This window comes from Dysidea avara, chromosome 8 (assembly GCF_963678975.1).
Source record: "Dysidea avara chromosome 8, odDysAvar1.4, whole genome shotgun sequence".
NCBI classification, from domain to species: domain Eukaryota; kingdom Metazoa; phylum Porifera; class Demospongiae; order Dictyoceratida; family Dysideidae; genus Dysidea; species Dysidea avara.
Genome location: NC_089279.1, coordinates 18,744,887 through 18,758,655, shown reverse-complemented (window position 1 = coordinate 18,758,655; position 13,769 = coordinate 18,744,887). Strand labels below are relative to the sequence as shown.

Genomic DNA, 13,769 nt, shown 5'->3' with positions numbered 1-13,769 from the left:
TATTTGTGGCGTCAAACATAGCGCCACTGTGACGTCATCGACAAATTTTCCTCTACAAAGATTTAAACTATACCTGAAACCAGTGGCGTAGCTACCATTGAGGCAACCGAGTCAGCTGCCTCTCGGTAAAAAAAAAAATGCTCAACTGAACAGGCTGAGCAGGCCTGAGTTTTGGCACCCCGAATTTTCTACTCAAACATGACTATAGACAGCATTACTGTACCGTACACAATAGTATCTATGGCTGTAGTACTAAGCAGGGCCAGAACTTGGTGACACAGTCTGGCATTGGATGGATCACTTTTCAGCTACTTGAGTTTGTAAAAAGATCGAGATACTCTAATAGAGCAGTCATCGTAATACACTCTAATAGAACATTCAGTACAGATTATAGCCACTGTTCTCATTGCACTGCTTGGTCTAAATCATTTACATTTATGTTAATCAATTGATCATGCATATCATGTATTAGCAGTTACAATAAAAAATAGCCTCCACATACCATTTAAAAGCATGTATTTTCAAAAATTTCCTTAAGGGAGCATGCCCCTAGACTCACTAGCTTGAGATGATTAGCACATGCAGTTGAACATCACATCAAAGAGATAATAATCTCTGACTTAAAACATCACAGCAGATCAATGCTGAAAAAGTAGTGTGCATGACTATGACTACCATTGCAGTCCATGATGGCCTGATCACTCAAAAATATCTCTGGAGTAGTCTGATTCAGTTTTTGTGTTGAGTGCAATTACAAATTGAAGTATGCATGGTATGCATATGCTGTAGCACTAACTAAGCTGGAACATTACTTATGACATGTAGAAAATGCTCAGAGTCTTCTGAAACAATTTCTTCCATCCAAACAGAGAGTCAGCCTGCAAATGCTGTACCACCCAATTTTGAAAGTGTGTGTGAATCAGTTGAGTCAGAAGCTGACCTTCTCAATTATTTCAATGAATAGACTTTGCCTCGGTAAAAAAATTTTCCTGGCTACGCCACTGGGAACACATAGGGCTGTTATTAAGCTGACAATAGAAGCCTTTTAAGTTCAACAAAATTAATGTTAATAATATGAGTAGCCAATCAAAATTGCTGACATGTGAAACCTTTTGAGTGCAACAACAAATGATAAACCAATCAGATCAAGAGCTGTAAGAATGATGCAATCACCTGTTAGAAGTTAATGGCCACATTAGCGTTGTTTTAGTTAACCATAACTAATACTAAAAATAGTTTTAGTAAGACAAATGTGTACTAGTTAACTAAATCTATAGTTAAAAAACAACAGAATAATTTACTAAAAAACTAAAAGGGATTTATAACTAAAACCAAAAGATTTTTCTTATGCACAACTAAAACTATAACTAAAACTAAAACAGCAAAGGCAATATAACCATAACTAAATCTATAATTAAGAAGGATTAATTACTATAATTATTGAAGAAACTAGCTATGACTATAATAACTAAAACTAAAACTCTTCACTAAAACAACACCATGTTGCTCAGACCACTGCATGTATAAGCTCACATACATTCTACAGATGGAACAAAGCACAGAATGAAATTGTACTGCTGTATGTAGCATCCAATCATCAATATGTGCTATAGGTTGGGAAGTTCAGCTACTTTTAGTAAGACAATTATGTACTAGTTAACTAAAACTAAAACTGGCTACAGTATAACTAAAAGCAAATCCGTATTATTACTGAAACTAAATCTATAACTAATTGATACAACAGAATAATTTACTGAAACTAAATCTAAAACTAAAAGGGATTGGAAAAGATTAGCTTTAAAAAAATGTTTCCCACTGTGGATCTGTACCCTGGACCTCCAGGTGAGCAGCCCAATGCTGTAACCAGCTACTAAAACTATAAAAGATTTTCTTATGCATGCACAACTAAAACTATATCTAAAACTAAAACATTTTTATATAGAACTATAACTATAACTAAAAGATTTTTTACATTTTTAACTAAAACTAAAACAACACAGAGAATATAAACATAACTAAATCAATAACTAAGAAAAATTACTATAACTAAAATTATTGACGAAACTGACTATGCATGACTATAACTAAAACTAAAGTCCTTACTAAAACAACACTATAGGCTGCCACATATAACTGGATGGATGTGTACTACAAACCATGAAAGGGTGATCACGATGTGATTAGTAGGTAATCTTACACATTTTCGTGCAATTAGGGAATATATGGTTTTACTTATAACAGCCAAAATTGCACTCAGTTTTGCCTTGTGTAATTTTGACAGTTACTTGTACAATTATTCCCTAATTGCATTCAAATGTGTGTGCTGATTACCTATACAAATCATGGAAATCACATGACAACTTTTTAATAATGAATAACGAAACTGTTGTTGTAACCTATAAATTGCATAATATGGATGTATGCATGGTGACAATAAATTGTGATTTAACATTGCATGCATGGTCTGAAGATGGAGTTTATGACTAAAAGGCAACTCCTTGGTACAATTGTTTCTGAACTATGTATAACTTTACCAATAACGTTCTTGGTAATTAACAATTAATTAGTGTGATCTTTGGATTGTAATCACTTGCAACGAGGTCATACCAGTTTTTAATATGTAGTACTAACACCCTGTACAGTGCAGGATGTGGTCCTTATGGATTTGATCGTTACACGGTGTTGGTTAAGTGGTTCCTTAGGATGTACAAAGTGATTTCAGAAGGGGTGCCACCATGAACTCACCCTGCACCCCTTTGTACAGACAGCTAATTCTGTTGGTCCACGAAATTAAAACTCATTACATTTACTGTTTTGATTAACTTGTTTTCCTAACCACATTCCCAAAGATTAATAGTTCCTGTTTGTGAATGAGTAGTCCATGACATCCCATAATAATTTATTACAACATCATGTCTCTGTGTGAAAGATACATGGCCTAAACCAAACTATAAGTTTAGCAAAAATTAAAATCGGTAAAATTTAAGCATGGATAAAGTTTTCACAATAACAGCTAGTTATTTATTTTCTGTCAAAAGCAACAGTGTTGGGGTAATTTCTTTTTAAAAAGTAACTCATTACTTACTTGCAACTAAAACTATTTTAATTACAGTTACATATTACCCATAAAATAAAGTAGCTATATTTATTTATTTATTTATTTATTAATACTTTACAGAACTGTACAGATCAATAAACAAAATTAAACAATATTTAAGAGCTTAAACGATTAAATTACGGAACTACCAGTGCCTTGCACTAGTAGCCATAATTAATTACTTACAAGCTATATAACTACAAATATTACAGCTATATTACTTTGCGTACAACTTGAGTTATATTACTAGCTTTTATAACATAATATATAATTTCATTATATTACTTAGTTACCACAAAAGTAATAACTACTATGTAACTCATTACATATCAAGTAATGCAACACTGAAAAGCAATGTCCGTGTTTCCACTACACTGGCTGAGTACTGTACACAGAACACCAGTTTTCTGACCTCCTGAGGTTGTAAACAGGTTCAACCTTATACGTACACCCTGTACATAACTACAGCCAGAATTTCATTATAGCTAGTTGTCTATCTGATTTTGTCATCTCTTTAAAGAATCTCAATAACAGAAAAGCAATGTATGTAGCAAATAGAACTGTGCAAATGTATAGCTAGCTATATATAAGTAAAATTCTGGCTGTAGTTATGTATGCATATAAGGTTGAACCTGTTTATAATCTCAGGAGGTCAGGAAACTGGTGTTTTGTGTATACTCAGCCAGTGTAGTGGAAACATTGACATTGCTTTTGACAGAAAATAAATAAATGAATAGCCATGTTTGATTTTCACTAAACTTTTAGTTTTGTTTATGTCATGCATGTATCTTTCACACTACTTATTCACTAACAGGAACTCTTTGGGAACGAGCTTAGGAAAACAAGTTAAATAGTAAATGCAATGAGTTTTAATTTTGCGGACTATCGAAATTAACTGTCAGTGCAGGGCGAGTTCATAGTGGCATTCCTTCTGAAATCATTTTATACAAATCACTGTACCAAATTTGATGCTTTAATTCGCTGTATCATGATTTTGGCAAAATTTTGCCGTACATAACAGATCCTACTACTAGTGATCATGTTATAGCTACATTGTACATATGTAACTGGGCCTGTGAAAATAGTGTTACAAGACAGGATCCATCATAACAATAGGGCAGTGGGCACATGATTTTTGCCTACTTTTTCACACTTTCATCACTCAGAATTTTTTGTACCAGTATGCTATGGCAATGCAATTTTGAGCATCTAGTAAGAATTTAATTGGTTGATGCAAGTAACAAAATATAAATATTCTGTTCCAGCACTGAGATATGACCTGTAGTATGACGTGGTATAGTTTGTGCCCAGTCCACATGCCTTGTTTTCACAGGCCTGGTCACATATTCAAATAGGGTAGTAGATTGTGGTTGTAGAACAGGGGGTGGGCTTGCATGGCAGCCATGCCTCCCACTTTTAATGTTTGCAAAGGAAAGATTGAGATACTTTAACAGGATGGTCAACCACTTCTAATAATCAATCAATAATAAAATGGTCACTTTTACATTTCTTTTAAAAGCTGTTAGTATTTGCAAAGCTATAGTAAAATCAAAAGAAAGGAAAGAGAGAAAATATTGGTGTTTTGAATCAGATAGGAAGATACACAGTGACAAAATAAAGCATGAAAAATTAACTATAACATTGTGAGAGAAGAGGGTAAAATTATGTAAGTATATATCTGCATAAAGTAGTAAATGCATGTTTCGCTAAAAGGTTCAGAATAAGAGAAACGGCACACAAAGTTGTAACCAAATGCAAAAGAGCAAAAAAGTGCCATCAATGACAGAGCTACACACACACACACACACACACACACACACACACACACACACACACACACACACACACACACACACACACACACACACACACACACACACACACACACACACACACACACACACACACACACTTGTTTCAGGTCTATAATGTTCTTTATAAAAGCATATATGTTGAATAACTTACTGTAGTGTAGGTGTTTACCTGTAGTTCACCATGCAGTTTACCAGAAATGTCAGCGAATTTTGCAGTACATCCTTGCACATTGGTTAAAACTTCTTTTAGCATACTCAAGCCAGGTATTATACAAAGCTCATTTTGATACATGCAGTGCAGTTTGGTGAGATAGCCAACTGACTGACACTAAAGGAATGTACACAGATAAACAGGTAGATTGTTTTTCAGGTTTATGTACAGTACTGGTATTGACATCAGTATTGTGCCACTGTTATACCACATGATACTTTGTCATCATTGTGTATTTAATAGTTATACCATGGCCACGAGGGATTTGCCTGATATATATGCCCAAGCCCGAGGGCCACAGGCCCGAGGGCACGGGCATATATATCAGGCAAATCCAGAGTGGCCATGGTATAAGTAATATATACCACTCTGGCATGCTCACCTAATAGGTGAAGGAAGACAAACCTGCATTCACCACATTGCTTTTATACAGAGGTTTGCAAAAATCGATTGTGGGTTTAAATAGTGGGCACAAAAAATAAATGATTGTGGGTTTCACTGGTTGTAGTGATACCATTTTAAACCAAATAATCACTTTGTGGATGAATAAAGTTACCTAAGGTGCTAAAATAAACACTTAGACATATAGGTTGTGAATGTTTGAGGCATCTTTTCGTGCAGTTGAAATGTACTCTGTAGAAAAACAATCCCCACATTGCAAAAATGATTATTTAGTGATGCTTAGTAATTGAACTATGCAATGCTGACTCACTCATTTCTTTTTGCTTCACAACAATGCCCCTAACTAAATCAACATGTTTAATTCAAACCCACAATGCAAAACTTTAAGAAGCTCTAATTCAAACCCACAATGCAAAACTTTAAGCATCTCTATATAAATAATCAAAGGGAACTGATGCTTTGTAGCTGCCTCAGCATCAAAGGCAGTTGTGGTCAGGGCTATAGCCCTAACCACAGGGCAATATGTGATATATAACCCTGTGATTTCCTTTGATCTGTGGTGTCAAAGTGGTATATTGCTATATATAAGCATGCAAATATATTTCACCATCTTTTCAATTTTCAATGATATTTCATTGTAAATTATGTGAAATGATATTTTTTATACTCTATTTAATTTCTACTGTTTAACACTAACCATATTGCATCAGTCCTTTACTACCACTTTAAAATATACACTTTCCTCATTAATTTTAATGGTTTAAGTATGTACTGAATACCTTCATATTCCGAGTATGCAATTACATATTATCATTTTTAACAATAAAATAAATACACAATTATTATTGTTTGCACATGAAATGTAGTCACCGTAAAATAGTACATGCATACAGCCCCATACAATGTAACACCTCGATATGCATAACTACATACATAACATAAAAATATAGCCATAGTTGTAAATCAGTCAGTCATCCATTGTAGAAGCATGTTGATTCACACTTGTTATTGTGTATTTTATTTCTAAATCAATACACTCACAACACTTCACTGTCTGCATATCACTCTCATTTGCTCTGATGGAGAAATAATGGCCATTAGAACAATTGTACCAGCGGCATTTACAAAGGCCAATCATCTTGATATCTAACAACGTTTCTTGTTTTGTAATGTCACCAATTTTATACTTCTTCTCAATATCTTTGAACTTGCAAAATATATCAGATACACGATCATCTGTGACTTTGTTGCTTGAACTAGTACCTGCATTAAGCAGCTGATAAGCAATATCTGAAATTAATTTATAATCATCCTTTTTGAATATGCAAGTGATAGAGATAATATCACATAATTGGCAAAGTTGAATTAACATGAATAAACGATTAAATTCAGATTTACTATCTATTTTGGCTTGTTCACTCAGGTACTGAATATTTGCTATATAATCACATAAATTAATGGTATAGTCTTTAATAGTGGTGGTGTAAACTTTTACATTCTCAGTGGCAAATTCAAACATTTTGTACACTTTATGTGTAAAATCAAGGAGTTTGAAAACCAGTGGCAAATTCTTAGCTTGAAAATAAATCGCAGCTATTTTGTGAGTAGACCTAGAAACTTTATTATGTTTGATAATTTTCTCCTCAATCATGTCAACATATTTCTCAATGCAATCACGCCAATTTTTGCCATGTACAGAGGATCTTACAAGAAATACTGCTTTTTTAACATAGCTTGGTATGGGACATTTATGCATATTAATGCAGGTAAACTCACCACAAGGTTGGAGACAGCTACAAGAATTGTGACATGGTGTGTGCAACCTTCCCATGTAACAAGAGTGACAGTTACCAGAACATGGATGGCCACAAGATAGTATTTCTATACATTTCAATTTACACTTAATCTCAGATATTGGTCTACCACAGAATTCATTTAATGCAAAATGTCCACACAGCAACATTTTAGTGACAGGTTCTTGACATGTACATACCATGTGACATTCTTCTTTACATTTGTGACCACAAGAAAGAATTTTGATGCAAGGTTCATGACACTTAATCAAATTAAGTTTGACATAACATTCTGTTGCAATAATATGGCCACATGGAAGTGTTCTTTCAACACATTCACGGCACTTGTACAAGTAAGGTTCGATGCAACACTCCATTGTACTGATATGGCCACATGGAAGTGCTCTTTCTACATGCTCATGACACCTGTATGAGTCAAGTTGAACATGACATTCCATTTCACAAGTATGACCACATGGAAGCTTTCTTGTTACCATTTCTGGGCATAGCCTACAACCACGTGTACATTCATAACAGTCACTCTGACATAAGTGAGAGCAACTGAGGACTTTGTGGCACTTCTCTTTACATTTATATGTGGAATGGTCCATAATTCGATGACATACTTGTGGACAAAAATGGCCACAGGGTAGCTCAATACCACATATTTTGTTGCAGCCACCCTCTGGAACTTTAACGAAATCATCTATTGAAGTAATGATGGTTGTAATATTATGGGTAGAGCAATAAAGAGGCAATCCTGCTCCAACTAATTCTTTTTCCTCCATATCACAAATTATAGCCTTCCAAACTTTACCACCGGCTTCCTTAATGAGAGAGAAGTTACCAATCACAAACAAACCCATTTTGGCTCTAGAAAGGGCAACACAAACTCTGTTAGACTCCTTTAAAAACCCAACTGTTTTCCTATTATTGCCACGAACAAGGGAAAGTATAATTATGTCATTTTCTTCACCTTGAAAGTTGTCTACTGATGTAACTTTGATTCCTTCAAAAATGCTCCTTGGCATCAGTTTTTTCATCTTTAACAACTGTCCACTGTACATGGTCAAGATGGTGATTTGATTGCGACGATAACCACACTTCAGAAAATACTTGCACAGTTCAATGCAAAACTGAGCTTCAAATTTATTAGAATGACTCATTGAATCGTCACTGCAGTCATCTTCAGGATTTGTGTGGCTAATGAAGTAAACATTATACTTTACTCCCATCACATCTGGATAATCACATACTTTAGGAGCATTTCTCAAAGTTTCATATATATGAGGCCATATCAATTCAGCTATCTCGGGCCTCATCCTATGTTGAACTTCAAGTGTAACAAATGGTAATTTATTTTTCACCAATCTTTCAAATAATGATACTTCAAGATTATACTTAGTAGCTAAGTGATAGTCACTTGGCTTGGGGCGAAGTTGCTGATGGTCTCCGATCATAATCACTTGTTGTGTACTGGAAGTTAGTGCAGTCACTATGTGAGATTCCAAGACTTCTGCTGCCTCTTCAATAATGATTATCTTGGGTTTTATTTTCTGTAAAATGTTGTGATACTTGGCTGCACCTGTAGTAGTCATACCGACTATGTGTGCATCACCTAACACAGCACAATTTAGTTCATTTTGTGCTTCATGATATTTCTCACAAGCGTGTGAATAGGCCTCTACATAGTCTGCTACCCTTTGTTTGCATTTTTGCATATACCGGCTTGTCCAATTTTGATACAGTGACCACCTTTGCTGATAAGACAGTTTTGTAATGCTTTTAACATCATGGACCTCTCCTTTAGTCATAGGTTTGTGCTTTAATCCTTCCTTTATCTGTGCCTTTTCGTAATTGTGGCGGCTGTTGTATTTGCTATCACTACTATCCCAGTCCATGGCAGTCTGTTCCTCTTTACCTGCTAATAGTTCCAGTTCAATTAGTTCTCCAGTCATGCGGTTATTTTCTAACAAACTAGCCTCAGTGTCTACATCAGCAATTGTAGCTTCCTCAGGTTTTGGGGCATGCACTTTGTCATACCTTTCTTTTTTTTCAGGTTTCCTTTTGTGTGTAGCAGAAAACAGCCAATACTTTATTTCATTATTCTTGTTATCAGAAGGGCAAAATTTCTGCAACTGTTTAGAATGATCATAATTAATTACAGTTGACAAGTCACTAAGTTCCAAAATTTTAACTTGCATATGTAAATTAAAGTTTGGAACGTTCTTCTTGATAGACTCATGCTGTTGATCCATCAATTGTATTGCATTTCTTACATTTTTACGTAACAAAGAATAATGCTTTGCTTTTTTGTGTTGTTGCAACTGTTCAGTCAAAGTGTAAGGCTCAATATCTTTACTTGAGCATCGACCTCCAATTCGCACCATACGAATTGGATTGTCTCCATCTCTAGTAAACTTCAGTATACCTTCTAAAAACTGATCTAGAGCATGATTAGTGTAGCACACAACTAAAATTGGTGCATTTTGTATGAGAGCTTTATTTTTAAGCAAAATGTCCACAATTCGAATACCAATGTAAGTCTTCCCTGTACCTGGTGGACCTTGAATAAGTGAAAGCTCTTGTGTTAGTGCCATCTGTATTGCGGCAAGTTGTAATTTGTCCAAACCAATATCATTATAATGTGGCCAAGCATTTAAATCAAGTATATTAACTGACATTAGCTTATCAGATTTGGATTTAGAATTTATACCCTCTAACCCAGTAAGATCAAAAGTAATACTTTGTTCATTTTGTGTTCTCAAATACAATGGAAGAGGAATAGATAGTTGTGGATCACAGTCTATTATGTATGCATTATAAGAGGGTGGGTCTTTTATGATGTTCTTTAAACGATTTAAAACATGTTGATAAGCTTCAAAGTAAGCAGTAGATTCTACCATTGTAAACTCATGCCGGGGATTAATTTGTAAAACTTGCAAAATTTTACTATTCTCAAACTGCACTTTTAAAATGCCATCTCTTAATAATTCTGGATCTCTGTCAACTACAGTGGCAAAAAGCACTGAAGTAAATTCACTGCAAGACAAACAGAGAAGAGAGCCATAAATAAGCCTGGTAGAGTGCTCCCATTGCACATGTCTCAAGTGACTCTCAGCAACATCAAATTGAATGCAAAATCCCACCCCTGAATGCAAGAAAATAGGTTCTAAGATGCGGACACTCTTGTACACTGAAATATTCTCCTTACTTTTTTCCTTCATTCCTCTATTATAGTCACATATACCTTGTCGTAATGGTGATATATAATCCTCCCTTAAAAGTGAAAACTGAACATGTAGATAATGGTCCCAATCTTTGTAGCTCCCATCAATGATGTTTGCCTGTAATTTTGGTTTTGCTTGTCTGTTAATTTCATGTGCTTCAGGTAAAACAGGAATAGTTTGGTAATCATAGAGATCCCCATCAACCTCCATAGCCTCAGATTCTTTGAACAACTCTACTAGACCTTTAGCACAAGCTGCATATTCATCATATCTAAAGCCTTGTTCCTGCTGCTGCAACAGCTTGGTAACTTCTTGAAGATCATCAAGTGGAAGCATTTCACACTGTTTTGGTATACTGACTATTAACTTTTGGAAAATATGTGTGACTTGCTTTAATATGAGAACGTTTTCATCAACCGATTGCCTGCTTGGTAACTTCTTGATAAACTCTCTAAGATGTAAATAAAACTTCTCGTACTTCTTCAATGTGATTTGACTCAGTAAAATATTAGGGTGCTCTGATTCAGTGCTTGCATTTGTGAGATTGTAGATTATTTGAATGAGTATCTTTAACTTATCACTACTTTTTAGCACATCATTATTTTTAAGGCTATCAAAGAATACCTTTTGGTCATCAGAAATAATGGTCGCAATTTCTGTGCCTGATTTTGTTGCTAGATATCCAAGAGGGTTAATATTTTTAGTTTTAGCAGTACTTCTATCCTCAACTCTGCCATGATCAGGTCTATATTGTGTTGTCTTCCCTCTATGATGAATTTGCCTTCTTGCTTCCCCCCGTACATTTCTGTGAGGGCTTCTTTCTCTAAAGTGTGAAGCATTTACTTGGCTGCAATCCATGAATGAGTTTCCTCTGTAGTAAGGACTTCTTTTTTTAGAGTATCCATCATGATAGTCAGCTTGATAGTAATTGTATTCATGTGGAAACCTGCTTCTGTTTCTACTGTTTCCTCTGCTGCGGTAATCCATGATCTAAAGTGACAGTATCAGTTTTAAAATTTCGCATAATATATTATGTGTCTTAGCTCTATTAATTATGCATTTTGTATGGATATATACATATATGCAGCTATACTGTAGTAAAACAAAATATCATGAGCCCTATAATCACTCCTATGTATGTCTACAGCTCGTAAAAGTCCATGGTATATGATAAAATGTTTGTATTTTCTATCTATCAAACAAATACATAAGTGTAACTTATATAGAAACATGCATGTATAAATAAATACAAGTGTAAGAAAATTACATTTGGGCCATAGGAATACTGTAAAATGCAATGAAACAAGGGAGGTCATCTACACTTGCAGCTATACTAGTTGACATTTAATTCCTACTTCAGCCTTAGCCAATGCCACTAGTACAGCTGATGCATTTTGTTTCATTGCTTTTTAAATTTCTATAAATTGCATGATCCCTACTGAAATGTAAAATTTTGTTTGTTTAAATTCATTACTGTTAGTCATAACACACTGCATTAAAGGAAAGAATGGCATAGACCCATTGTAAAACAGATGCAATTAACTGTGCAACTGAATGTGCCCCCAAATATTGATTACCGAAAGGTGAGTGGTCATTCTGCTTGGTTTTCAGCTACTGGTATGTTCCACATGAAGAACAGCATGAGGAGCATGCACAAGCATACATCTTTTACTAATGCTGTACTAATAGTATCTACAGCCATAAAAAGCAGCCACCCAGCTGTCAGTAAGCACATTGGTAGGGACTAAATAGTTTATAACTTTTAAAATAAGCAGTTTAAGCATTTACACAGTTACCGAGGCACAATCTTCTCCAGGATCTTTGCAACATAGCTTGCTACGTACTGCTCTAAGACTGTGACTGCTTTATTACAATCAGACTGCTCTATTAGAGTATCTCGATCTTTATCGCGGTTTTCAGCCCCACTCCAAGGATAATTTCGGCGTGATATCATTCTGAACGGGGGGCTTCAGCCCCCTAGCCCCCCTCCTCCTTTCCGCCGCCTATGCATACCACCAAAAATACACGGTGAGGTAAAAGAACCCCTCTCAATTTCGTTATTCATACTTCCGTTGCCGACTTTATCACGTTCAAAACGTCAATAAACTACAGTGAAGATACTTGGGTATCACGATATGGAGGTGTAATAGCCTTAACTTTGACATAAAAAAAAACAAAAAAAAAACAACGCCTTCAGATGTTTGCTTACCTCCCCAGAATCCTAGAAGCATAAACATCTACATGAGCTCCATCCTCATTATTAGCTGTTGCATATCAAAGGCCAGGTCTCACCTGTAAAAAGACTGCAACGGATGCATGAAAATGGAATTTTCTGGTTCTGTAAAACGAGTATGTCGCCCACCCACAGTGGCTGTACTTGGCCGCATGACACAGCTACTCAGGGCCGCCCACAGGGGGGACAACTGGGGCATTTTGCCCCGGGCCCCAGCCTGAAAGGGGCCCCAGGAGGCCCCATGAAGGGCCTCCTGAATACCTGTTCAAGAGATCGATATACCCTAATAGAGCAGTCAGATCTAAATGCTCTAATAGAGCAGTCACAGTATTCTTCAGAGGAGCAGTGTAGCAAGCTTATAGATAAGGAGATATGGTTGGTGATGGGTAGTTATTGTCATTGCCAGCAGGTTGTGACCTGTCACGGAAAAATCGGTCCGGGTAAAATTGGTCCGGCCGGACCAGTTTTGGAAGCTATAAGTGGTCCGGCCGGACCAAATTTAGTCGACCAAAATTGGTCCGGCCGGACCGATTTTGGCGTTACAGACCTTTTTTTTTTTTTTTTTTTTTTTTTGGTCTTCACCTTACAACTTGGGTCAAGGACCCCACTTTAACTCTTTGCCCTGGGCCCCTTATTTCTCTGGGCGGCCCTGCAGCTACTTTCATAAATTTTGTAACAATCTAGATTTTCATTGGTATCTAGCTAGCTAGATCTGTGAAATTATGAACTTGACTCAGTATTGAGTAGATCATGTTTTAGCTAGAATTTTCATTTATAAAGTAGAAATAAAGTGAGGTGATCAGCCGTGAATCCCGTGATAGCAGCACTGAGCTCAGTTGTTAAGGATTTGGGTGTTTAGTATGGAGGTCCCTGGTTCGAACGCTGGTCACTAACTTTTTTTTTGGCATCTTTCGTGCACCTTTTGTACCTCGCAGTGAGAGTATTTTGACCCCACGATTTACAGTTGTTTGGTTTTTGCCTTGTAACTC

The 13,769-nt window shown here is 35.8% G+C and overlaps 2 protein-coding genes across 2 annotated transcripts; both read right to left on the bottom strand.

The window, feature by feature from the left end:
* Window positions 1–6,316: 6,316 nt before the first annotated feature.
* LOC136264187 (NFX1-type zinc finger-containing protein 1-like) lies at window positions 6,317–8,671 on the bottom strand. Its single transcript, XM_066058897.1, has one exon. It carries the CDS (start codon window positions 8,637–8,639, stop codon window positions 6,492–6,494), a length of 2,148 nt encoding a protein of 715 aa, XP_065914969.1. The 5' UTR covers window positions 8,640–8,671; the 3' UTR covers window positions 6,317–6,491.
* On the bottom strand, window positions 8,641–11,534 carry LOC136264835 (NFX1-type zinc finger-containing protein 1-like). The gene is made up of 2 exons (XM_066059596.1): window positions 8,719–11,534; window positions 8,641–8,650 (listed from the first exon to the last, which is right to left on the bottom strand). Exons 1-2 carry the CDS (start codon window positions 11,532–11,534, stop codon window positions 8,641–8,643), a joined length of 2,826 nt encoding a protein of 941 aa, XP_065915668.1.
* Between the last annotated feature and the right edge of the window lie 2,235 nt (window positions 11,535–13,769).

Excerpts from the sequence above, each read along its gene's own strand:
- LOC136264835 (XM_066059596.1), bottom strand. The coding sequence starts at position 11,534 with ATGGATTACCGCAGCAGAGGAAACAGTAGAAACAGAAGCAGGTTTCCA.
- LOC136264187 (XM_066058897.1), bottom strand. The coding sequence starts at position 8,639 with ATGAGGCCCGAGATAGCTGAATTGATATGGCCTCATATATATGAAACT.